Source organism: Mixophyes fleayi, chromosome 5 (assembly GCF_038048845.1).
Source record: "Mixophyes fleayi isolate aMixFle1 chromosome 5, aMixFle1.hap1, whole genome shotgun sequence".
Taxonomy (NCBI): domain Eukaryota; kingdom Metazoa; phylum Chordata; class Amphibia; order Anura; family Limnodynastidae; genus Mixophyes; species Mixophyes fleayi.
The window spans coordinates 8,186,799-8,214,287 of record NC_134406.1 but is presented as its reverse complement, the minus strand read 5'-3'; the positions used below and the strand labels follow the sequence as shown (position 1 = coordinate 8,214,287).

General features: G+C 42.7%; 1 protein-coding gene across 2 annotated transcripts in view; it reads right to left on the bottom strand.

Moving 5' to 3' along the window:
* The window catches only part of PTK2 (protein tyrosine kinase 2), a 145,335-nt gene extending 119,576 nt beyond the window's left edge, over positions 1 to 25,759 (bottom strand). The window contains exon 1 of one of the 2 annotated variants that reach the window (XM_075211668.1): positions 25,625 to 25,759. Coding sequence is in view for 1 of the 2 variants with exons in the window: in XM_075211665.1 (XP_075067766.1) it covers positions 13,817 to 13,823 (7 nt within the window). In the remaining variant the exon portion in view is untranslated. Of the gene's footprint in view, positions 1 to 13,816; positions 13,863 to 25,624 lie in introns of those variants that run through there. The other variant, XM_075211665.1, reaches the window with a different exon arrangement.
* Between the last annotated feature and the right edge of the window lie 1,730 nt (positions 25,760 to 27,489).

The window sequence follows — 27,489 nt, the reverse complement described above, 5'->3', positions numbered from 1 at the left end:
TGATCCGATAGGAGGATCGAGCGTCCCTGCCATCAGATGCAATACTACAATACAGTAGGTGCCATTTTTCCATTTGCCCACAAGAGGGCAGAACACAGATATGTAGCATGTGAACCGTGAGCGATAAGGGATCACAGACACATGACGCCTAATCTTGACACATCTAAACTTTACATCTGGTTATTCCCTTCAGCAAAAGTTAAATCCTCCCTCCTTCAAAACATAGTACAAATCCTCCCTCAAGCAAATATTTTATATACTCACTTAGGGTAAACCCATAAAACATTCGTCAGCGGAATATAAAAGACTTTATTTCTGCCATCAATTTTCCTGCGGCAAAAGGAACACAGGGGGGGGGTGTAGGGCAACCAGCTGCAGACACTGTGTATTTCTGGCACTGCCAAGTTCTGTTTCATATCAGTTTACCCCAATTCTAGCCCATCTCATATGTAATTCACATTGTTATTACCACTGGCCTAGGGGCAAAATCCTACACTTATCTACATTACATTTATAACCACCGTTTGTCTTCTATCCGTCAACCAGTTCTCTAGCAGCAAGAGAGACCGAGTACTGTCACCTTGTGTACTAAACACCAAAATGTGAAACAGTAATGAACCCCTTTATGAAAATCCAAATATGTTCAGTCAATTGCACAACCAAAATCCAGTTTGAAACTTTGTTACTCCTAAAAACTAATGTTATTTGTCACACATGACCGGTCGGCACTTCATGAAACCGACACGTATAATATTATTTTCTGCAAAATGTTTCAGAATCACTCAGACTCCAACAACACACTCGGGGGAGAAGACAGACTCGCAGGTCTAGATTGTCTGCATCCAATTGGATTCCCTTGTTACGAGATTGAGATCATATCCGTTTTCTACCCGTCTTGTGGCAGTGCCCTCGACCCACAGACTACAACATGATACTAGAACATGGTAGAACACAGGGTTCTAGACCAATGTCCCTCCGATTCCGGGTGTATACTCTATGAGGAGGGGGATCACTTTCTACAAGGGGTATCTCCTGCACAACAAGCAGGGGTGTGACAAAAATTAGACCACAGTGACTGACGGGGTTAATTGTAAAACTTCCAGCTAAGAAATGACTGGTCTGGATAAGGATCTGTAGAATAGATCTATATCTGTACTGGAGAGGATTAATATTACCATGCAGTCAAAAGCAAAGCTATAATGGTATTGGGGAGCATAGTTGTGCTGGCTGTGGAGAGGAATAATACTACCCTGCAGGAGAAAGTACAGATGTGCTGGTTCTGGAGAGGAATAATACTACCCTGCAGGAGAAAGCACAGGATGTGCTGGTTCTGGAGAGTAATAATACTACCCTGCTGGAGACAGAATGTTTGTTGGATCTGGAGAGGAGTAATTCTCCCCTATAATACAAATGAAGGCAGTATAATCCCATGTATTACAGAACTATACTCCGTGGTACTGTAAGCTGTATCTCTATCTTACAAAGCTTCCAGACACTAATTACACCTCGTCTCTCTCACATCTCAGCGTCTCGCACGTTTACTGTCACCGGCATCATTTTCTAATAAAATTCCGCAAGCTGCAGACAGGTTAATAGCGACACAAACCCACTGCGAAGAAAACCCTTGTTCTTCCTGGAATAAACACAGTTACATCCAGACAACGCATTCATCACCCAGCAATCCCAGCATAACGGATATCAGGAACACTCACCATCTCCGCTGGCACAGCTAAAGATCCCAAAAACCTGCATGGTCCCTGGTGATCAGACCGGACCCTCCAGAGATGGGAGATCCACGGCCGTCTCCTACCTCATTGCCTCTACTATGCTGCGTAATACTGGAGCTGGGACATTCTTCACAGGCAAATCATAACATGTCCAACTGGTTTTTTTCTTTTTAAAAGTAGTGATACAGAGTAACACAAGCAGTCAAAATCCATTATTGTCCACAACACTAAACTCCTTTAATTTCCTCCTCAGACAGGTAGAAATAATTAAAATCAATGTTATTTTAGGGCAATGCTGCATGTCTCAGACTAAACAGAAAACATAAAATTAAGCAAGAAATCAAATAAAAAAAACAACAACATTTCACTGTCCAAAAGTTCCAACAAGACTGTACAAGATGTAACGTAGAAACCTTCTCATCTGTGTCTGACAGCAACTTCTACATTTATTCCAACACATCCTATAATGCTCTGACATTCCCAAATCTATGACATTACGCGGAGGATGCCTGAAAGTGGCGTTAGCGGCCGGCCTCCACATCACATGACCCGCGGAGCACAACGCTGTCACCCAGCACATCGGACAGCGACCATCACTCCTAAGCAATGTCCGCTATCTCTCCAGGACCGAACGCAAGTGGAGCACATTTATTTAGGCATAAGACATAATTTAATGATATGTATTAAATGTTTAATATTTCAGATATATCAGTCATGTCCAAAATGGATGTTGCTCAATCAATTTATGAGTAACGGCGGGTGCTAGAAAAGGAGGGTTAACTAGAAAATAAACACCCAAAAATCTGCCAGCACCGTGACATGACAGGTGGCTTATTATACAGTCACAAACGTGTGTAACCGAGACATCTGTTTAATGTACAAATAGAAGGCGGTTTTATCTAGTGTATTATTACTGGTTGGTAGCAGTGTGCTGGGGGGGTTGTGTGTTTCTGTGATACATAGTGATATCCAAAAGTGTTTTTACTCTTTAGATCAAATTGAAAAAACACTACAAAGAGTGAAACAGATCCTATATTACATCCGCTCTTCTGCAATACGATATTACGGCTCAGCCTCCAATCTAACCCCCCAGTTACCAGCACCTGACTTCTACAATACAAGCTTGGACCACTTAGATATGGTCACAATGATTATCTGAAGACTGCAAAAAACATGATGATTTCTCACCACAGCACGATATCAACTTTATCTGCGACAAAACCATAGTTGAAACAAAAGGATTAATTGGCTATACATTATTATTATTTTCCTTAAAGTGGACCCATCACAGTGGAAGCAGCCACACAGCATTGTGTCAGATGAGCCGATATATTTACTAGGAACAACTGACATCACTGCGGCATTTTCAGAACTGATCTGATACACAACCACGGAGGTTGCTTGAGCCACAAACCAGCTGTCTCTCCGGATGTAGATGTGTAAAGTCCATCATTAAGTCAGAACTTATGTATCAATTCTACAAAACTAAATCTAACGAGCTAAACACAACCTCAGTCATTAGCACTTTTCTACTGGAAGAAATTGAAACGCTCAGTCACAGCTAATTCTACAAACCTGGTAATTAAGTCTTAAACAACCACTAAACCACAGCGGACACGTACAGCTATGAACCATGGAGGTAAAGTACACCGTTCAATGTAACCCTGACAATCCCAGTTATATAGTATTACCTCCCTCCCTCATGACTGACAGCTGAAAGCTCCTCCCACATCCTCTGCTGGGATCTCACACAGGTCAAAAAACTGACTCTGCAGAAATTTGGAGGCACTGTGACATCACTGACCCTGTGTATGATCCAGCAATCCACACACTGTATTTCTGTACAGCAACACTGTCAGTCACTCAGTGTCTGCTCTGTTAGAGAATCACCTCCCTCCTAACACAACAGTATAAATACTTCAGTTATATTCATGTATATCCCTCAGCTTCGTAATACGCAGCCTATGAAATATATTAATGTCACACAGCTGCTTTACAACGGTTCTCTTTCACTGCTCGTTCTCAGGATAGTCCTTTAGAACAGGAACGTGGGATCCATCCAGGACAATCTGAACCAGTTACTCCTGTACGACATTTGAGCACTAGTTATCCTAGTCACCGCTTTGTGCCCCAGAGTTCACTCATTAAATCTGGCTCTAAGGACCACTCCCCACAGAACACCGACATTTAAAATGTATAATACCAGGAGTCAGGATACACACACAGAGCCACACACAAAATAGCACAAGCATTCAAATCACTTGTCTGAAACCACCCAGATATATACTGCTCTGATAACACATAACTATATCACAGTCAATGTGAATGTCACTGTCATGTATTTCCCTTGCACCAATATCCCTATGAAGAAATGACATAAGGAAAGTATACAATGGATTTTCACACATCAATGTAAACTACAGGAAATCCACTATCTGCATTCGAATGTCTTCATGCAAATAATCACATTATATTGGTAACAAACTATGGGGGACTCCTCAGTTGCAGAAACCATCACAAACGCTACCACTGAAGGTAATGTGGACATAACATTACTGGCAGGGTATGCTGGGACTTGTAGTTGTACACAAGCTGGAAAGCCTGCGCGACACATAATATTGAAAATACTACATTTGTTTCCACAAAGAGCAGCCTCCCAGGTGTACAGAAGTACTAGCACACCCGGCCTCCATTAATAATCACACCCCCCCCCCCCCCAGCTCTAAAGTGCCCACTGCTCCTCCTTCATGGAACCGTGTAGAGTGTAAGCTCACATGGACAGAGACCACTATACTTTTTGTCTCAGTGTTCATTTTGTCCAGCACATTTCCCCACACAGCACGGTGCTCTGTCACAGGCTGGCGGTGTATGAACGCTGCGCACACATCAGTAACGTCAGCGGAATCATTTGTCTACTCTTCACTCCTACAATCCCAATATATAAAAGATCCATTGTGTTAGTGGTTAAACCCTGTCATTGTTATAATGCCCGATATGTACAAGGTGTGGGCACTTATAAACAATGTTATAAAGGACGCAGTATAGTATTATATTTGGTATTATGATGGATCATTAACTAATATAATATATTGTGAGAACATCGTGTGAATAATCGCTATAATGTCCTGTCTATAGATTACCCCAGCAGAGATAGACGCCGTCACCAACTGTATTTTCCCTGACATCACTGAAGAACGATTAATAAACTGCTGACATATTGCACAGCGGCATCCGGCGCTGTGATATAAGACACGTCCCAGGCCGTGTTCTCCATCACATACTTCGCTTCCTTTATTAATACTCAGACTCATTGGTAAATTACACACTTAGTGGGTGATTAATATCATTTGCTGGGGTTGGGGACGGCTTTAATTAACGAAACTAATGTGCAGATAGAAGCTGCCCCCGGGGTACAGAGCACATTGCTGGTTAATTCACATCGTGGATTCCCACAGTGGGGGAAAGAGGTTCCTGCACGGCAGCCGCCAACTGCCCCTAACCCTGCGCTCAGCGACAAGATGCAGCGGATGCCCTTACTGCTCCCAGGGGCTTATTACACAGCCACGTATAAACACACAACATACATGTAACGGTCCTATGCTGATACACACAGGGGCTCCTTGTAAACGCCAGTTTGCGCAGCGCTTCCGGCTTCAAATTGCTCTGCACAAGCCCAGAGAGTTCATCCATGCAGGTTATGTCAGCCTGCACCTAGAGAGGAGGGGCGGGGGGGGGGGGGGGGGGGGGAGGGATGTTGGCGCAATTGCGAATGGATAAGAGACACGCATACACCTTAGGGGCATATTTAATAAAGCACGATAGTGCTTTTAACGGGTCATTAAGGTCCCACAGTGTCCTCCGCAAATTTATTAAGGGGGCATCGCAGCAGATATCATGGATATCTGCCGCTTTGCATTCCTCTTCGTTTTTGGGAGCAGTCACCATTCAACAGAATCTAACAAGTCCCGAAAAAACATTTTTTTCGGGAACTTGCCATGTTAATGTACGCCAGCTGAAGTACATCATCGGAATTGAAGAAATCTAATGCTGTCAGCTCTGCTCCGAAGAGCAGAGCTGTACAGCGCATGTGTGGAGGGATCACATGATCCCTCCCTGTCACTCAGCGCGCTCTCTCTGCAACTACCGTTGCAGAGACAGAGAGGGGATCTGAGTTCTTGGAACTGGACATGCGCAATTGAAGAGTGAAGAGAAGACCCGAAGACAGCGCTTCCGAAGAGGGGGGGGGGGGGGTAAGTATGATTTTTTTTATCACTGAAACAGCAGTTTTTCGGAACTGCTGTTTCTGTGCAGGGCTGTACATAAATGTGATAAGTAGTTCAATCCTTATCATTGCGATAAGGATTGAAAACTACTTTTCACTTTATGTGAATATTGATAAATGTGCCCCTTGGAGAGCCGTGTTATTTGTGGGTGGTCAGAGACAGGTGTAAATAGCGAATGAGGATGACTGTCTCCAGTACTGAAGAACAGCTTGTGATTGGCCGTTTGCGATTGCACCTCTGACATTAATTAGCGCTTTGTCTTTATGTATGCATTTAAGTAAAAAGTTTCTTGTACACACGTCGGGGAGTTGTTTCTGCTGTAACAGAGAGGTCTTATCAGCTTTACTGATGACCAATAGTGAATGTGATTGGTGCACATAAAACAATTGAATAAAAACATGGACATTAGTTGGAAATAAGAATCGGTAACGTGTGCCCGGCTGAAACCAGGTGCGTACGCTGCTGTCGACCTGCGTGGAGCGCATGATGCGCACAGCTCAACATTTGGGAATATATTCGCTTTTCTTCTGCGCCGCATTTTTGAATGGTAATTACGCCTACTTTGCAAACAGCTCCACATCAATGTTTCCCCAACGCGTCTACCAGCCATTGTTTTCCCAGCACCTGTGTGTACGAGCCCCGAACCTCTGTCTACAGGTGCGACAGGAATATAAAGTCAGCTAGAAGTAAAAATAGCTGGAAGCTGCCAACGTGCAGTGAATAGAAGGATCACAGAGGACGGTTCTCATTGCTCCAGATGGCGGCTCACTTCCACAGAGGAAGGAAGACGGACCCCCCCCCCCCCTCAGTCAGAACAATGCATCAGCTCCGTGTGTGTGAGCTGCATCAGAAGAATGCTACACAGGATTCAACACCACACAGAAACAGCGGAGTCATGGGAGGGAGCGACGGCTTTACAGAGGGCAAGGTGGTTCAATGCCCTTTTAAAATAAAAATGTGCAGTAAATATTGTCTTATTGATCCAGCACCAGAGCAGTGAACATTTACAAATTAAATAAATCACAAATTCGTTATATAAGAGACCCTCTCTTACCGCAGCCATCTAACGCTTTCATGTTAGGAAAGCAGCACTATTAAAGTGCTCACAGATCTGTGTATCACAGATAAATACCTAGGTCAGACAATGGGAAGATGATGAAACATCATCACCATTTATTTCTATAGCGCCACTAATTCTGCAGTGCTGTACAGAGGGTTTACTCTGTGCCGCGCACTTTTCCCCCAAATGTTGCAACATACTATCCTGCTTTCCACCCCCCAACAATAAAACTGCTGCCTGACACAGCTGCCTTTGTTGTCTTTGTACGTACGTTGTCACAATCACAGTGTGCATCTTGCATACATAGTGAGACTAATGAGTAACATGGAAGCGGATCTAGGGAAGAGAAGACGGAAGAGTGGGCGGGGAACGTGCAGTGATTGTGGAGTATAATTTCTCATGTGTACTTCACTGCCCTCATTTATTACATATCCCACAGTCCTCATGATGGTCTGGTCATACATGTGGGTGATAAGATCATGGCCATAGTACAGATCATAGCAACGTGGTTTGATGGTCATAGACTGGAGACGTACAAACACGTTGGTGTCACTAATTTCCGCACATGGAATTCACATATAAATCACTAACAAATCGGCTCCTGAACAATATGAATTGAGGATTTTTCCGTCACACAGGAGGACCTCTGAGGCCACTGTCTGCCATTCTATGGGCACCTCTCAATCTCGATGGAAGGACCCTTGGATGAATGGCATCCGGGATAGAGGGAAAGCGTTTATGTAGATTAGTTAGTAGTTGGTTATTTGCTATTAGCAGACTGTGATTATAGAAGGAATGTTTATGGGCAGCACGGTGGCTTGGTGGTTAGCACTTCTGCCTCACTGGAGTCATGAGTTTTATTCCCGACCATGGCCTTATCTGTGTGGAGTTTGTTTGTTCTTCCCGTGTTTGCGTGGGTGTCCTCCGGTTTCCTCCCACACTCCAAAAACATACTGGTAGGTTAATAGACTGCTAGGTCCTTTTCTCTGGATTATATACCCCCCATTCATTAGGTCACAAATCTATGCTCATTGGATTGTTTTATGTAACGTTGTGATGGATACTGATATCACGGTGATACATTGTAACAAATGTGCGAGTTTATTCTATTACTATTGCAATGTTATTGAGGTCTATTTAAAACCCCTGTTACTGACACTTCAGACTCTGTGTATGAGTGGCCTCGTTAGCGGCAACGTGGATACATTGTAATAAAAGGAATGGCTACACTTTCCTTTTACAGCACAACTGCAGTCACGGTCAGTGCGAGTAACAGCAGCATCGCCACTAACACATCGGTTTCCAGTATACTCAGCGCCCCCACTACAGACTCTTGTCCCCCGATATTGTTCAGATGGATTACAATTATTTATTTTTAATACATAAAAGTTAAAATCTACTCTTGTACATATGCAGTTGTTTCACAGACCTTAATAATTACCCTTGTATATGTCTATGTGGGGAGTAGTACTTTCTTCTCTCTCCCACCTCCAATACTTCATCCGTGCCTCTGGAACGCTCTCCCTCGCTCTATCAGATTCTCCCCCTGCCTAAAAAGCTTCAGACGTGCCCTAAAATCCATTAAAGTCTACTAATCCACCACAAAATCCCTCCTCGATCTGTCAATTCCCTCCCCTCACTGGGTCACCCTCTTATGTTTCAAAAAAAACCTTTAGATTGTAAGCTTTCATGAGCAGGGCCCTCGTTCCTCCCCCTCTCCTCTACATGTGCCCCAATGTCCAATCCTCTTGTTCTTAGGTACGTCTCAAGTAGTCTCCTGCCTCATCCCCTACGCTGGTTTTCTGTCTTTCCCGTTAACCAGTCTACTCTTCCTCAACCTCCTCCATGTCCGCTCCGTCACCCCTGTAGTGTTCCATAGTTTGTCACGTTTTATTGGGTCTTGCCAACTACGTTGTATCATCATCATCATCATCATCAGTTATTTATATCACATTAGGTCGTGTTGTATTATGTCACATTAGGTTGTTTGGTGTCACATTATGTCACGTCACAATATATTATGGTTTCCCCCTTTCGTCCCACTTACTGCACTGCGCTTACAGTTGATGACGTGTGTAGGACCCATCACTTGACTCATTCAGCAGTCACAGCGCAGAGCGTTTATCATTACCCAGAATGGATTAGTATGTAGGAGACATACAGAGGATACTGGAGACGAGAGGAAATCTTTAACATGCAGAGCAGCGGCGCTTCCTGATCACAGGACTCAAGTAGGTCATGACATGTCCTAATGCAGCTCTCACAGGCCTCCAACAAAGCAATCGATACACAGCAACTCCAGGGATAGAAGAGCAGCAATGTTAAAGGGTCATAAACCTTCAATTACAGTCAAGCATGGTATAAGTGCATCCAAATGTGCATAATCACACATCGGGCTAAAGAGTGGAACCATGCCAGAGAAACAGTGCCACCCAGAGGAGATTCCATGAACTACCGCACTGCATGGACTGTACAGCGTTGCGGAATATGATTGGCGCTATATAAAGAAACTACAATAAACCAAATTCATCATTATCATCACCATTTATTTATATAGCGCCACAAATTCCGCAGCGCTGTACAGAAAACTTATTCACATCAGTCCCTGCCCCCATTGGATCTTACAGTCTAAGTTTCCCAACATACACACAGAAAGACACAGACAGACAGACAGAGAGGGAGAGAGGGTCAATTTGATAGTAGCCAATTAACCTACCAGTATGTTTTTGGAGTGTGGGAGGAAACCAGAGCACCTGGAGGAAACCCAAACACAGGGAGAACATACAAACTCCTCACATATAAGGCCATGGTTGGGAATTGAACTCAAGACCCCAGTGCTGTGAGGCAGCAGTGCTAACCACTGAGCCACCATGCTTCCCAATACATGTGTTATATTAACACTTACCACTAGTACAATGCATAAGAACAGCTGCAGTTTTACCAACACAGTCTGCTCCATGCAATGAGTTTAACGCAAGTTAAATGTACTGAGGTCCACGGAGTGACTTACCACGACCTGACGAACGCAAGTAATCCAATGCATCCAAGTTTGACAAGCAGTTTTACTGGCGTTTAACCTTGTATTTTTAAACGCAAAACCAAGTGCTAATGGGTAACTAGATTTCGACAGATAGGCTTGTCCACCACCAGTGAAAATGAAACTTTTCCAACTTTTCCTTTGCCCAGATGGAAGGAAATATTATACTAGTACAACAGATCTGATATTAAAGGGAAAAAAAAAAAAAAATATATGAAAAGATGTAATTATTCCAAGAGGACTGACAGAGTTAAACTGCACAGGAAATGATCAGGTGACGATATAATAAAGTCCTGACACCTCTGTAGTTTCTCCAGGCAGTAATGCCTTGAGCGTAGGAAGGGAAATCAGCTGCTCAGTCTCAATAAAAGGAAATCAACCCCCCCCTCCCCCCTTTACCCAAATCCTATCATATTGTGAACGGCAAAGTCTAGGATTCCATGTGCATGGGGCGTATATGCCCTTAAAGTCTCTAAATTGGACTGTACATTACAGTCAGAGCTACAAAGCTAAACAATCAGGCTCCTCAACCCTTGCTATGGAGCATCAGTAAAAAATAAATTGAATAAAAAAAAAAACAAAACATAATATAAATCAGAATGATCTCTGGCTCTTCAATCCCATGTAGGAGGCATCCATTCAGACTCTGGGAAGTAATAACCGAGCATTACACTGACCTGTGCCAGCCCTAGAGCCATTGTTACGCTGTATGAGGGAACCTAAAACCGCGAGAGCTGGTAAATGAAGGGACGGACCATCCATCAGCAACGGGAGGCTGAGCCTAGGTGGTAAAAATCCCCAGGATTGGACTTATATGTTTTATTCCTCTCTCAGATTTGCATATATAAGTAATACAAAAAAATGTTTTAACTTGAAATAGACAAAAAAAAAAAAAAAAAAAAAAGGGAGCTTCCCAAATCCAAGTGCCAGGACTGACAAACCCACATCAAACATCATGAGACTTTTACCTCACTTGGCACGAAGTGTAAACGAGATTCTGAAAACATCTTCACTTCTAGCTCTTCCATCTGGAACTTTGGCTCTATACAGGGGAACCACAAATTAAGGAAGATTTGTCTATATAGAATTAACGTGAACACAGATTACCCTCAGGGTAGTTCCTTTAACCCTGTGGGGGAGATCAAGTCTATATTTATGGTAGACCCCTGCTTACCCAGCTGATAGAATAATTGGGTTTGATACAGGAAAAACCCAGCGCCTCAATAAGAGCTCATACACACAGACGCTGTAAACACACATTCTTATAGTCGGCTAATTGTGCTTTATTGTGCATAGACCAATAAAATAAAGTGAATGGACCAGCACTATCCGATAAGTGTTGATCAGTTTCAGCGTTGTCTGCAGCGTTAATGCTCCGTAATATACAATGCAGCATTGGGAGCACTTATTACACCCATAGTACACAGTGCTGCAGGTTTTTGAAAACACAATTTGGACAATTTGTTAAAAATGAGTGCACAAAAATAATACTAGGTCTTAGAGACCGTTTAGTGACCCGCTGCTCAGTCTGATGCAACTTGTATAAAATAATAAGATATTATCCAGTGACTATCTCACACCCAGCCATGTGAGGGGAACGGGGCTGTGGGCATTTCTCAACTAAGGGTGGAGATCCACATGTTACAACCTTGGATTATACCATAGTACTTCTGCTCCATAAAGGTTCTATAAAACATACAGAAACGTTATATAACTCAGTCAGTCGTACAGTCTGTTAGTTTTATCCTCCTAAAAACACAAGAGGGTTGGTGCTATTGCCCAAAAATCAGGATAAAGTCCAGTGGAAGTTCACAACCACGGAGTCCAATCTGCAGGGCAGGACCAATCCCAGGATCTTCCGTCAGGAGCTCCTTAAACTGTGGCCCACCTCCTTCATTTGTTACAGTAACAAGGCACCGCCTAACTAACGGATTTACAGAAAGAGAATCAAAAAGACCTGGAGGTTAAGAACCCTGGACACATGGCCTTGACAAAAGAAAGTTAAATTGGGTTAAACATAAGGAAAAAAAAGGCTCCGTCTGTAATAATACAGTCCAGAGCAATACAATTGGGCTAAGGTGCTGTCACTGTCTATAGTAACAAACGTGGGATAAGGTGCTGTCACTGTCTATAGTAACAAACGTGGGATAAGGTGCTGTCACTGTCTATAGTAACAAACTCTGGATAAGGTGCTCTCTCATTCTCAGTAGTAATAAACTTGGGATAAGGGTCTCTGAATGTAAATATCAATGAACTTGGGATGAAATGCTTTCACTGTATACAGTAATGACCTGGGTAAGATGTAAAGCGTTATGGGGTATGCTGGCGCTATATAAGTAAGTGTCAAAGCTGTCAAAGTCTATAATTACAAACTCTGGATAAGGTGCCGTCACTGTCTATAGCAATGAACCTGCCATAAGGTGCCGTCACTGTCTATAGCAATGAACCTGCCATAAGGTGCCGTCACTGTCTATAGCAATGAACCTGCCATAAGGTGCCGTCACTGTCTATAGCAATGAACCTGCCATAAGGTGCCGTCACTGTCTATAGCAATGAACCTGCCATAAGGTGCCGTCACTGTCTATAGCAATGAACCTGCCATAAGGTGCCGTCACTGTCTATAGCAATGAACCTGCCATAAGGTGCCGTCACTGTCTATAGCAATGAACCTGCCATAAGGTGCCGTCACTGTCTATAGCAATGAACCTGCCATAAGGTGCCGTCACTGTCTATAGCAATGAACCTGCCATAAGGTGCCGTCACTGTCTATAGCAATGAACCTGCCATAAGGTGCCGTCACTGTCTATAGCAATGAACCTGCCATAAGGTGCCGTCACTGTCTATAGTAATGAACTCGGTATAAGGTGCTCCAGAACTTGGGATAAGGAGACTCATTGATTATAGTAATGATAGGCGCCCTCTAGCCCTCACAAGGGCCACACATTACCCTTAATCTCAGTAATAAGATAAAACAATATATTTTATCAGAGAAAGAGCCACCTATCTGTAACAACATATCAATATTTTGCAAAAGTGTTACAAGTTATAACACACACAACTGACAATAACGCAGGCAGGATCTGGGGCCGCCCGATGCCCATCACTGGTTTATAGTAATAAACTTAGGATAAGGAGAACTCAATGTACTTTATAATGCTTGAAAAATGACATAAGAAAATGGTCCAACAATGGGTACTGTGAATGTTTTTATACCAGATCAGGTGCTAGATTTATACTCTGCAAGTCCAGGATACTCTGAAATCCACATTTGTAAAAGATCCCAAGAAAACTGATTAAACACACAAACACACACACACACACACACACACTAGAATATTACCCCCTTATGCTTTCAATTATTAAGACATTATCGTAAAAGGACCGACAGAGTCATACTCGCCTGCTGTTTTCATTCACAGCTACAATCTACAAACTGTACGTGGGATAACGCAGAACAAATCAGAGATATAGAGGATTCCTCCATCATAAGCAGAGAGCCCACTAACCCCTCACCACTGTCACAGACACAACTGAAGTGTCCCGGTGAGCGCACACTCCCTGCATCGTCCCTCGTATAAAACAAGTCAGCGTTTAGTAAAATGTACATTTCAGCTCCACAAACCACAAATCATGATTGAAATGTTTCCTGTGTACAGATGAGGACACAAAAGACAGAGCGACAATATTAGGACAAGAAGCCGGACCGTACCGTTCATCAGATCGGTGCTCCTGGCATTTCCTCCAGGACTCCTGCGTCTGCTTCCTTATACGCTCCCCCTGTTCTGGCAGCGGTCTCTGGGAGAGGGGATGGTAGTGCAGGAAGGAGGAGCGAGTACTGCGAGCCTGGGAGCAGGAAGTGTCTGCAACATGATATTGTAGGGACCTGACTGACAATTACATCCTACAACCTAGAGGGATGTGAGACAAGGGGATGTGTGCTAGGGACTAACAGTGACTGACATGTGACATAGCAGGACATATACTCCATACTAACAGCAGTAAATCATATGTGACATAAGAGGACATGTATGTATGTATGTATGTATGTACAAGAGTACCTCAGCACATGGATGCAACAGTCTCAGAATGGTAGTCACAGTGCCTGAAAATTACTTCTTCCTCCTACCCCTTTATTTCCTCTGAAAGTCACCCCCAAAAAAATAAATCACTCCATTGCACGGTGGCTCAGTGGTTAGCACTTCCTCACAGCGCTGGGGTCATGAGTTCAATTCCCGACCATGGTCTTATCTGTGTGGAGTTTGTATGTTCTCCCGGTGTTTGTGTGTGTTTCCTCCCACACGTCAAAATCTTATTAGTAGGTTAATTGGTTGCTATCAAAATTGACTCTAGCCTCTCTCTCAGTCTGTGTGTGTGTATATTAGGGAACTTAGACTGTAAGCTCCAATGAGGCAGGGACTGATGTTAGCGAGTTCTTTGTACAGCGCTGCGGAATTAGTGGCGCTATATAAAACAAAATGGTGATGATGATGCGCTACTAAAAAAGCAGCTTATATCTGTTCCTATAAATTCTGCTTCTAACCCAGAAGATTTGTAGGACAATAAATTAAACGGTGGTATTGAGGGAAAACAGGGACATAATCAGGACGGTCCACAGAGCTCAGCAAGAGGCAGTCCCTGACACAGGGAAGGGTTAATAAAGACATTCATGGCCGCCTATTGTGAAGAGGAACTTCCAATACAAGGCGCACACCCTGGCCCACAAACCCAAATATCTCCTTCACTTTTCCTCCAGTGCACCTGCTGGTAAAAGGAAGTATGAAGGGGAAATGATAGATTTATGTCGGCAAAGTAACAAAAATGTAACTTTCCAGAGTAAAACCACAACTGGTATAAAGAAGGCACCATTCCTTCATCTCGCCCCGTACTTCTCATTTACTGGCTCTACGTCTGCACGCAGATCAGTCACGGTCACCTAGATACACGCACTGCCGCATTCTAGATTGCTAGCTCTTGGACAGCAAATAGTACAGAGGTGATGAGTGTATTCTATACAGGAATGGCTTCCATTACTCCTAGGGTTATCATTTTATTATTATGGAAAATGATTTTCAGGAGACAACTAAAAAAACCAGATTAGAATATAACTGTATAGTTTTGATATCAATAGGTTCAGAGATCAATTAAACTGCTCTGAACACAGAAGACATTGGTCCCAATACCTGGGACTCATCATCAACATTTATTTACGTAGCGCCAGCAAATTCCGTAGCGCTTACCCCATTCATAGAGAGTCAGTTTCCCTTTATATTATTCAAAATCTGGTTCTGGTGCTCACATGTAGGCACGTTCAGGGGGAGTGGGGAGGGGGGGGGGGGGCTTGGGGGCACTCTGCGACTGCTTCCTATCATGAACTAAATTAACTTTTTCAGTAATTTGTGCTACAGTAGCTCTTCTGTGGGATTAGACCAGGCAGGCTAGTCTTCACCCCCACACACATCAATGAGCCTTGGGTGCCCATGACCTCTTCGCCATTTCACCAGCGGTCTTTCCTTGGACCACTTTCGGTAGGTACTGGTCACTACACACCGGGAACACCCCACAAGACCTACCGTTTTGGAGATGCTCTGACCCAGTCCTCTAACCATCACAATTTGGCCCTTGTCAAAGTCGCTCAGATCCTTACATTTGCCCATTTTCCTGCATCCAACACATCAACTTTAAGAACTGTCTGTCCACTTGCTGCCTAATATATCCCACCCCTTGTCAGGTGCTACTGTACCAAGATAATCAATGTTATTCCCTTCACTGGCCAGTGGTTTTAATGTTGTGGCTGATCGGTGTATATTACACTGATGTTTCCTCATCACAATCTGAGCAGAGGGGGAAATGTGCCGTCAGCTTCTGATATAGGAAAAGGCGTTCCCGGCTCTCATCCTAAGGGAGGGGAAGTGAGCTCAAACATCCTGCTCACAGCAGCCCCCGTATGATGCAGACACAGGACAGGAGCGAGCGCAACAACTACAGTCTGACAATACACAGCGTAAACATCATCAGCTCCTCATTATATTCCAGACTGATTTACATCATGTTAGAACTATTGTTTCCCTCCCTTTGTTCCGTCATACTAGATCATACCGAGATCAGAAATTAGATTGAAGTTACATTGAATCTACCAGCGCTGGAAAGAAGAGATCCAACCAGATTCTGCTCCATTTCTTCCGTTTTCCATGGTTAAATAAAGTGAGAAATTAGATGTAATCTGTATTTTTGTGCCCTCTCTGTAACATACACATACTTAATATCTATATATAGAACTTAAAAGGAACAGATTAATGAGGTTTCACTAACTGAATAAAGATCTATTAGTGTATCTTCTCCATATATATTACACTATATAACTAATCTGGAAAAGATATGAATCTTCCCTCACGTCCGATAGAGGTGAGCAGAGATTTCTTACCGTAGCAGCCGGCAATAGGCGCATCTGAACATCAAGGCAATGTTCAGCAGCACCGCACGATGAATTAAATCTGCTCCATAGTGTATTACATGTGTCATTAATTATGAGTACAAGATATGCCAACTATAAGCCAAAAGATCCCTCTCCTCCCTGTGTTATAAATACCGTATGCTTAATATTAATTAGCCGTTGTAGGGGGCGGGAGATCCCGCAACACTGATCATGTGATCATTCAGAGCCAATGTACTGAGAGCTGGCAACTTGATGTCACATGATGGTTCTCGGCAGCACACGGAGCATGCTCCTGCCAGTACATGGGCTTGTCACTCCCTCATTAATATGCAATGAATATTCCGAGCTTCCCAGAGATTGGCCGACTTCATGCAGACATGTAAAAAGTTAAATACAGAAGATATGGTACAGCTGCACGGTTGGGTACACACTACAGGCTTTTCACCTGATTATCGGACCAATCCCACGATAAACGACCGTTAGATTCGATATCGCATTAGTGTGTACGCTCACACGATCATGTTTTTTTGTACCAAAGCACAACAGGTTTGATTTTGTAATCGGACTAAAAAACTATATAAACGAAGGCGGGCATATTCTCTGTAGTGTGCACCCAGCCTAACGCAGGATAAAAGTTTAGACTTCGATATCTACTCAGATATCTGTATAATCATCATCATTTATTTATATAGCGCCAACATATTCCGTAGCTCTTTACGCTTTATAATGTGCAGGTCAGAGGTTTACTTTAACCATTCACCCCAGAGCCTGTGACAACAGTTTGGAAAGTGAATATCGTACAAAGCTTAAACCCACCAACTGCTGACACTGGAAAAGACTTATTATTACACGATGCAGCAATCCTGGCAGGCTACATCTACTTTTTAGGAAACTGTACTAGAGGGCAGTCAGTAACCCAGAAACTGCATGTTTATAATAAGCACACATGTGTTTTTAGTAACATGGCCGGGTCGGTGCCGGAGGTTTTCAGGAGAAATTCCTCGAGCGCCACCTAATCCCAGTACAGCTGTAAAATGGGATGACTTCATGCGGCGAGCAGGGAGCAGTCTGGTAGGACGGGGGGGGGCTCACATGACCGAGCGAGGCTTTGGGCTTCATCGGGAAAGCTTCCGGGATTACACTATTCGTGCCCTACGGGCGTGAAAACTGTAAGACAGCACATCGCACAACTGGTTTCTAAAGCACTTACAGACAGACGGAGAATTACCTGTCATTCTCAATTACTTTGATGTGTGCACTGAAAGAGGAATCTGCCGTTTCTGTTTCATGTCGTACAGAGAAAACTGGGTAATCTTTCTCAGTATCAACAAACACACTACATGCGGTCACACCGAAATATACAACTAGGGAAACAGACTATATTGAAGAAATTGGCTTCATGGTTTTCCCCTCCAAGTATTAAATAGATTTGCTTTTTTTTTTTAAAAAAAAAAAAGAATTTTCCATTTAGAAATAACGAACACCACAAATGTCTGTGTTCAGAGACTGTGTGGTCAATTTAGTGTCAACATGAAAGTAAAATTAAGAAGGTGTTTAAAACTGAACTATCACATCATCATTTTTCTAACTTGACAAATCCCCTAGCCTCTGGGGCTGCTCCATGCAGACGTGCAATAAAGCATTAACAAACCTATTTTGTTCGCCACTTTAAAATGGCAGCGGATGGGACATGGGTGAGCAGGAGAACCAATCGGAAGCCCCAATCTCTTCATTGCAGCTTCTGATTGGACCACCTGCTCAATATTCCATCCCTCGCAGGATCACACAACCACGGTTTCAGCTGCCAAGACTTCTGCTAGGGATCATCATCTCTCATAATCATCTGCTGAAAAGATAGTGACTCTCTACACACTACAGATATCTGCCTACGCTGCTGGTCCTGAGTGCGTACACCCTTCCACATTTGCCCGTCATCGTTCCATCGTTGATCGTGATTTTTAGGAACTTTGTAAAACGAAATCAACAGATGCCATGTGCTTTGGTATATTAAAACATGATCATGGGAGAATACACATTAATGAGATATCTGACCGAGCGGTCATAAATCGTGTGATCTGCACTATAATTGCATCGGCGTGAACCCATCTTAAGTTTAAGAATATTAACGTTCAGGGTCCTCTTAACCTTGTAAAAGGTTTCTTTAAGGTCTAAGTTGAGTCTTCCGCTATTGTTTATTCTCTTGCTCCAAGATTTACTTTTTATTATGTTCTGTCTATGTACTGCTGACTGTACGGCACTGCAGAATTTGTTGTTTCTCATAGAGGATGACAATATGCACAAATTAACATTTCATCTTTTGTGATTATTATGATATTTTTTTTTTTTACATTTCTTTTAAATGTCAAGATCGCTGCTTGCATGAAATCCGCCCAATAACCCCAATTATTTCTAGTCTGCATGTTGTAATCTAGACAACGAGATTTGCAGTGAATTCAATATTCCCCAAGCTGTTATTGAAGCTTTTTTTCAACAGTTAACCTTTATACTGCTATAATCGGAGGTTGCTATGATTGCTGTTTGTGACATGATTGGTTAAACTTATGCAGAAGAGGTAACCTGGTATTGCAGCTTTTAGGTTTTAGAGAGATAATAGACACTCATGTCTGGTGATGAAAGGGTCAAAACAGAGTATACACTAACAGAAGATTTTTCCTTGGAAATGAGCGGGATAATCCAGCCCACTGCGCTACGTTCGCTCCACGTAGACAGGTACTATTTATCTGCTCAAACACTGTCCTCTATAATAACCACATGGCATCTGCTCCCGCTATTATCCGGCTAATAACACAGACTCCGTAAGACAATAGCCAACATCTAGCTCATTATACGTCAAGTAAATTAGAGAACCGATGGCAAAACAGCCTGTGTTCAGCAACTGGCAAAATGTGCACCCCCCCAATTCCTAGTCAAGTCAGACACCCCGCAGACTCCTAAACACCACAATGATCAATGTGTATTATACAGATCACACTTGAGTAATATTTATAGTTCCATGGTGGATTTAAGCCCACAGAGATACAAGAGCGAAACAATTTATTATGGGCTGATAAGAAACAGAAATTGTAAAAGTATTTTCAAAATAATATTGCCCCCATCTTATATTTGGTATTACGGCTGCTTCAAAGATTTAACAAATGAAACGGTCTTGTCATTTCGCACCAGCTTGTATTGAGAAGAGAATGTAATGTTTATTTTCAGAATATTCGATTTCCAGGTTTTGTCACAGGCAGTATATAGGTTATATTACCATGAAGTCATACAAAGGAGACTATAACAAAGTACAGGGCTTAATTAGGCATATAGCCGGGTGCCCTCACGCCTCAGCAGTGGTAGGAACCGCAGGTCATCGCCAAATGGGATTAATGCGCCTGATGCCTGCGCCATTTTCACAGAAGTTTGTTCAAGTCCTGCTTCGTTTGGAACACGGAATGAGAACGGTTTTGCAATATGTACTATGGGCTACATCCGGCCTCCGACTGACAAGATGGACTGTACTATACAAGGGCACTTTCTTATAGTTGTAGAAAAACCCTTCAATAATGTTAAAACTGAACTTCCTACAGTATATTTAAAGAGACTACACAACATTTCAACTAAATGATGGTTTCTATTTTAGAAACGCTTTTCTTTCTTAGAGAAGTCCACTATAAAAACACAATGATATTTAAAATAAAGTGGATTGTGAGTCCTGTGCCTCTCACCCCTTACTTGTCCTTGCTCGGTGTCTCACAGATTTAGATATATATTACGGCTCTTTCCTCGTACACAGTGTGTATGGTATTCCCTTCCCTTGTTTCCTTACCTGTAATTCGCAAAAGATTAAATAAAACCCTGAAATTGATTCGATATAATTAGAGGCTTACAGACGTTGGCCTTTTCCTTATCGCATTACACCGTGTTTCTGGGGAGAGCACACAAAGCCGAAATGTGATTCTTATTCCTGAATACGATTTGATTTGAAAGGGGAGACAAGAAAGCAGACAGCGCGTGTGTACACAGCAAGACAATTTACATGGAAAGTGATCATTACAGACACCTCTCTGGGAAACACAGCTGCTCGCTGATAAAGACCCTGAGCCCAGAGTGATACGGAGGAACCTAATATACAGATTTATTGGTACCTCTAGACAAGCGCAGACCCTTTAACATGACCTCTTACATCATTAGAAAAAAAAATGCTTCTGAACATCTCATTTAATTTACTATTGTAGTCACCTAAGCTGAATTATTATTAATACCAGAGCCAGAATCTTTATAATCATAACATAGATATGTAGAATCGTGTGGGGGAGTAGTTGGTGAAGAGGGTTTACTGCAAAGTGCTAGACTACGGCCTAGGGAACAGATCGGATCAGCTTTGGCCTCTCAGTCATATGCTGCCCACGCAGACATTGCAGCGTATGGCCCAAAAACAAGAACAATGCCTGATTATTAGACTGAAGCTGATCGGATCATTATCAAGTAAGTTGGTGACTGGTAGGAAGATGCTCTGGGCTAGAAGTATCCTCTTAAGTAGAGGCTCGATTTAATCCAGGAACTCCCAAGGGAGGGGCACGAACCTCCACCAAACTGGAATGGAGGTCAGTAAGTACTTTGAAAATGATATATTTTTAGCTCATTATTATATAGGTAAAAGACACTACAGTAGGGAGATCTAAGCGTGAGGCTTCTATGAAATGTTCGCACAGACACCTTGTGACGATGTTCTCACTGTAGTCTCCATTTTTCTCACACCCCATAGAGATGTGAGGAAAAACGAGGGGAGATTCCTACCACAACTGCTGGCAATGTGCGCAGCGCGACGTCTGCACGTCACCAGCAACTGAATCTCCCCCTAAATTTATACAAATTAAACACTTTTGATGACAGTGGTTCTTTAGACACTACTGGGGGAATTCAATTTACTGTTATTACGGTAACAATGCGCGTTATTACTGTAGTTTCAGCGCCGACTTTTTGCTCACAGCTCGGCCTGAGCTGCAAGCAGAAAACCGGGTTAAAACTACCGTAATAACGGTGATAGTTTTAACGTCACGTTACAAATGTGCTGTAACAGATGTATGATCACAATTAGACTGATAGAGAGATACGTTATCAATGCCGATTTGGCCTTACTGGTCTTAAATAAGAGGTATAATTGTTTGTTTCACTTTCTGAAATTTGGGGAAAAGGCGAGACATAGATCTAAAGTCTGCACTTAGCACAAACTTAGAAGCAGCCCTGATTTTTGAACGGTGAGGGGAGGTAATAAGGGGAAGCCATCATGCCCACGTATGACATATCGAGGTGCTCATACAAATATCTCTCTACACAGCTCATCCCCTGAGAGGTAGCAAAAGGTACAATGTCTAAAACATTCCACGATCTCAGATCAGACTTCAATGCTTGCCAGCTCCTAGCTAGAGCCAGGATAACCCGAGAGAAGGCTTTCAACTAAGCAAACACACAATAGGGAGAATTAGTCATAACATGCACAAAGCTCAATGAGGCTTCAAAAACAGAAGAATATACTGTTCACATCACGTTTGTCATGAAATCAGACAATACAGACAGATCATCATCTTCATTATATCGCAATAATACATTTCTTTGCTTTTAGAATATACAACACAGAAAACCAATGTGGAGATATCATGGTAGATTCCGGACAGTAAAAGCAGACACAGTGGAACTGGTATGTGTATAAAAAAAAAAAAAAACACAAAACAAAAGTAAAATGAATTTCCTCCGGGTGCTCCGGTTTCCTCCCACACTCCAAAAACATACTAGTAGGTTAACTGGCTGCTATTAAATTGACCCTAGTCTCTCTCTCCTCTTTCTGTCTGTGTGTGTTAGGGAATTTAGACTCTAAGCTCCAATGAGGCAGGGACTAATGTGAACGAGTTCTCTGCACAACGCTGCGGAATTAGTGGCTTCAGATTGTTAGCTCACGTGTCACACGTTCGCTTGGTGTGTCTTACAATTATACAGGACTATGTAAAACATGCTTTACACTGGATGATGAAAACCAATAATCGATCCCATACATCTTACATTTTTTCCTCTCCTTTTTTAGGGTCCAGTATTCAAATTTCAAAGTGTTCACTTCTTAGGTTTCTAGAGATTTCAAAAAAAGCGCATTTTTAGCGCATTACAGGGTTTGCCAAAATGTAGAATTCAATGAGTAGGATTTTTTTATTTTTTAGGAGCCAGTGAAGATGTGCACCTCTTTACATCAATAGGAAGTAAACTTAGGCTACAGCTGTATTTGTGGACTACCCTGCTGGTGAGGTTTCTCCACCCCTGAATTAATGGATATAAAACTAACCATTTACATAGATGAATTGAGTCCAGATAGTCAGTGCTTATAAAACCAGATTGTCTCTGTATCCAGGTCTAATCAAACAACGTATAACATATCTGTTGGAAAAGTAGGGAAATTAGGATGTGTAGCTGCCGACAGGCGATAGTTTGGCCCTCTCTCTCCCCCTGAGGAACAGTAAAAATACCTGAAAATGAGCGATAGTTGCAAATTCAATTTACAAAAGAGGATAATGAAACTGCATTCTGTTTTGATGGTCTGGGTCTTCTCCAGCAGATAGACAGGGGTGTCTACTGCACTAGCGAGCATCTGGCTAGGACTTCTCTTCTACCTTTGTACCCTGAAATATAATAGGAAGTCTGCGGTCTACATATATAGAAATGCTTCCTTTACTCTACTTTTACACACTGCATTTGTGGTTATTATTTCTACAGTCATTTTTATTTCAATTTATATTTTTTGTGGTCCTTCAAATACTCCCCAAAGAGTGGTCATCACAACCAGGATCCCACACATTGCAGAATTCTAACTCAGGTTTGAAACATTTTGTATTCTCACAATTCAGGAGAAAATACATTTTAGACCAGAATATTTGATTGATTGTTTGCAACCCCACCCCCCCCCCCCATTCTAGAATTAGTTTATATTAAAAGACTCATTGTGTACCAGTAACAGAAGGGTTAAAAAAAAGAGTCCGTGAAGTCACAACCTTGGGACATTTATGGAAGCAGAAGCCATTCTGCCGCTTATAGTTCAACAAGCGCTCCGGTTAGTATGTCACACGTACCCCAGTTGTTTGCACAATAGAGTAAGTAACACCTATGTTTTGGATCTGAAATTTAACTTGAAACAGGAAGACCGTGATGTGAAAGACTTGCCGAAATAATTTAGATCGTAGTAAAATACTGCATTACACACCAAGTAAGAGGAGAAACAACCAACGTTCTGACAACAGTTTGCAAAGACTTTTTTACAGTTGTAAAAAGTTCCACAAAAATTACAAATGACTAATTTACATTAAAAAAAATAATCATTTAAATTTACAAAGTTTTTCATTCCTGCACTCACATTTGTGGTGTTCTTATTTGTGTTGTCTATGGAGATCTGGTTGTTCATTAACCAGGTGTCCAAGGTATCTGCTCCATCACACGTGACTTAAATAAAATGCTCTTATTCCCATGTTTAAGGGTCTCCCACAACATATTATTTTATGAACAGACCGACATAAGAAGCAGGGCTGCTCAGGTTTAATATGGGAATGGCCTGTGCAACTGCTTCACAGAGAAAGGCAACCACATACAGCCCACAGGACAGCCATGATGTGGACAGAAATTACAGAGCTATGAATAGGTCCCTTACAGACAGCCAAACACCATGAATACACAGCAGTGACTGTCAAAGATAAACGTACATTTGTGCATCACACAGCATAATAGAATAAACATATAAAAAGGGCAAAACTACTAAATTCACATAAAAGGGTCACGAACATAAAGAATCTTACAGAATCATACACAGCATCACATGCACGTAGAATCATACGTGCAAACGAGAGCACACGCATAGTAGCAGGGGAGGGCACATGCAGAGTCACACAGAATCACAGGGAAAAGCGCACACAAAATTGCCCACGCAGAATTACAGGGGATGCCACACAACGTATCACAGGAGATGGAGCTCCAGAAATCGTAGGAGTCCGTAAATGCAGAATCACTAATCACACTGGACGCCACATGCAGAAACGTGCTGGAAGGGGGGGCGCCATGGGCAGAAACATAGGAGATGAAGCTCCCAAAAATCAATGGAATTAGTGAATAGAGAACAGTGAAAACAAAAATCACAGGGGACACAACAGGTAGAATTGCACACATGTACAGAGCTGTGATAATAGAGACATGCTATGGACATTACAGAAAGACTGGGCATTCATACATGTAACAGTACATACACACATATGTACAGATCTGAGACAATACAGACAATCATACATGTACAGATACACAATTCAGACACGTGATGGACAGTACCGAGACTGGACAATCCTACATGTAACAGTACACACACACACACACAGAATGACATATGTACAGAGCTGTGACAATACAGACATGTGATGGACAGATGATCATACATATACACATATATGCAGCACACACACAGAATGACACACATATACAGAGATGTGACAACACAGACATGTAATAATACATACACATATGCTGCACAAAAATAGAATGACACATGTACAGAGATGTGACAATACAGACAGGTGATGGACAGATGATTATACATGTAACAGTACATACAAATATATGCTGCACACACATGTACAGATTTGTGACAATACATACATATAATAGTACATACACACATGTGCTGCACACACAGAATGACACATGTACAGGGCTGTGACAGAACATGTGATGGACAGATGATCATACATGTAATAGTACATACATATAGTGACAATACAGACATGTGATGGACAGATGATCATACATATACACATATATGCTGCACACACACAGAATGACACATGCACAGAGATGTGACAATACAGACATATGATGGACAGATGATCATACATGTAATAATACATACACATATATGCTGCACACACACAGAATGACACATGTACAGGGCTGTGACAGAACATGTGATGGACAGATGATCATACATGTAACAGTACAGTCACACAATAGCCCCTATACCATGCGAGTTATCTAACTCTCCCAGACTTTATCTCCCCCCCCAGTGCTCACCTCCTGATCGGCCTCTCAGTGCCCGGGACCCCCGGGAACCCGTCACAGCCGCCGCCTCCGCTGTGACCCCGCAGCGCGCCCCCGCCACACACTGACCCTCAGCCTCGGGAGCGCGCTTCCTCCAGATGCACCTAATCCCTCAGCGCCGCGCTCGCTTCCCCCCAAGCCTTGCCCACTTTCTAGTGTCTCCTTCCCTTATTGGATAAATCCCAGGAGGACCCGCCCATCCATATCCAGCCGTTCTGTCTTCTACCACACCACGCCCCCGTTCCCCTGGAAGCCACGCCTCTTATCCTATGTGATTGTCTCCGCTGTCATACACCGCCCACTTCCGCCGAGACTCCGCCCATGTGGTGGGACTCATCCCTTCGGGAGCTCCCATCTCATCCCGGTGACGTCATGTGCCTGGAAAGACCCGCCCCCTCCCCTCCTGTTACTGAACATGGCGGCTGTAGTCTGACAGGAATCTCATGCACAGTACAGATACTATATCCTCTGTCATGTCTGCTGCCTCCAGTGACACCATAACAGCGTCATATAATGTATGTCAGCCTCTATGTCTTACTGTAGTCTCTGCAATATGGAAGACTTTTGAAAATTCAAAATGAAATGTAAAATCTTCCTCATGTATAAATATGTAATAAATCCAGTGCTCTTGTTACTGTGTGTGTGGACATTTCAACAGATTTATGTGAATAAATTTATTTTTGCCTCAAATGTGTATTTTTACTTGGCTAAACTTGTCCTGTCATAAGCTCATATTTACTTATCCCAATATTACAACAAAATAGGAAAAATGGATGTTTACCTGGTAGCAGTTGACGCAACTTGACAACGAGGCGCGGTGTCTTAACGCCATCTGGAGGTTTGGTCTTCACTGCGTGGGACGTGCAGGTCGCGGCACTTAAAGTCAGTATCTGGAACCACAATGCAGTGTCGTGGACGTGCTGGGTCAGAACCAGAATGGACAACAGAAGTTCTGGGGATTAAAGAGAAGGGTAATCTGGGTAGCGGAGGTCAAACCGGAAGATCCAAACAGAACCGATGCGTGAGGCAGAAGATTGACAATGGGGCCGCGTCAGAGCCAGGAAATCCAAACGGTACCAATACCTGAGGCAAGAGATTGGTCAGGAACAAGCCGAGTCAGGAACAACAAAATTATGAGCACCAAGAACTAAGGACTATGCCGGATCACTAGAGGAGTGATCTAATACTCTGGGACTGGATCAGTGCAAGAGTCTGCCTTATATAGGCAGCCCAATCAAGGTATTGGCAGTCAGTGACCAACAACGTGATGCGCATGCGCGGATTTGCAGCCAGAGGAATTGAAAGTTGCATCCCGCAGCCTAGCAGGAAAAAGCGCATTGCCGGAAAAAGAAGGGGCCTTTTCCTGCTGCAAAAGGAAGATAATGGGGACATTGCCTGACAATTCCATTTGGCCTCTCACAGAATTTTACCTTACATCCATGTACAGCGTCATTAAATATGCTTTGTGGCATGACATGGATTCAGTGGCACAGCATACGTTATGCGGCATGATATAAGTTTAGCTACACAACATACGTTCAGCGACACAACATTCATTCAGCGGCATGACATACGTTCAGCGGCACGATATAAGGTTAGCTATATGACATACACTCAGCGGAAAGAAATACGTGCAGTGGCACAACCTACGTTCAGTGTCACGATATTGACTGCATCGCACTGTTTTCTTATACTTTCATATTAATAAATTACCTGAATGTTTTTGTTCAGTAACTCTCCCTTCAGATTGATGGCACCCTGCAGCATTATACGTGATAGATTTCAGAAGATTACACATATAAGTAGTATCAAGAGAGACTACATTCATTTTAAAAAGT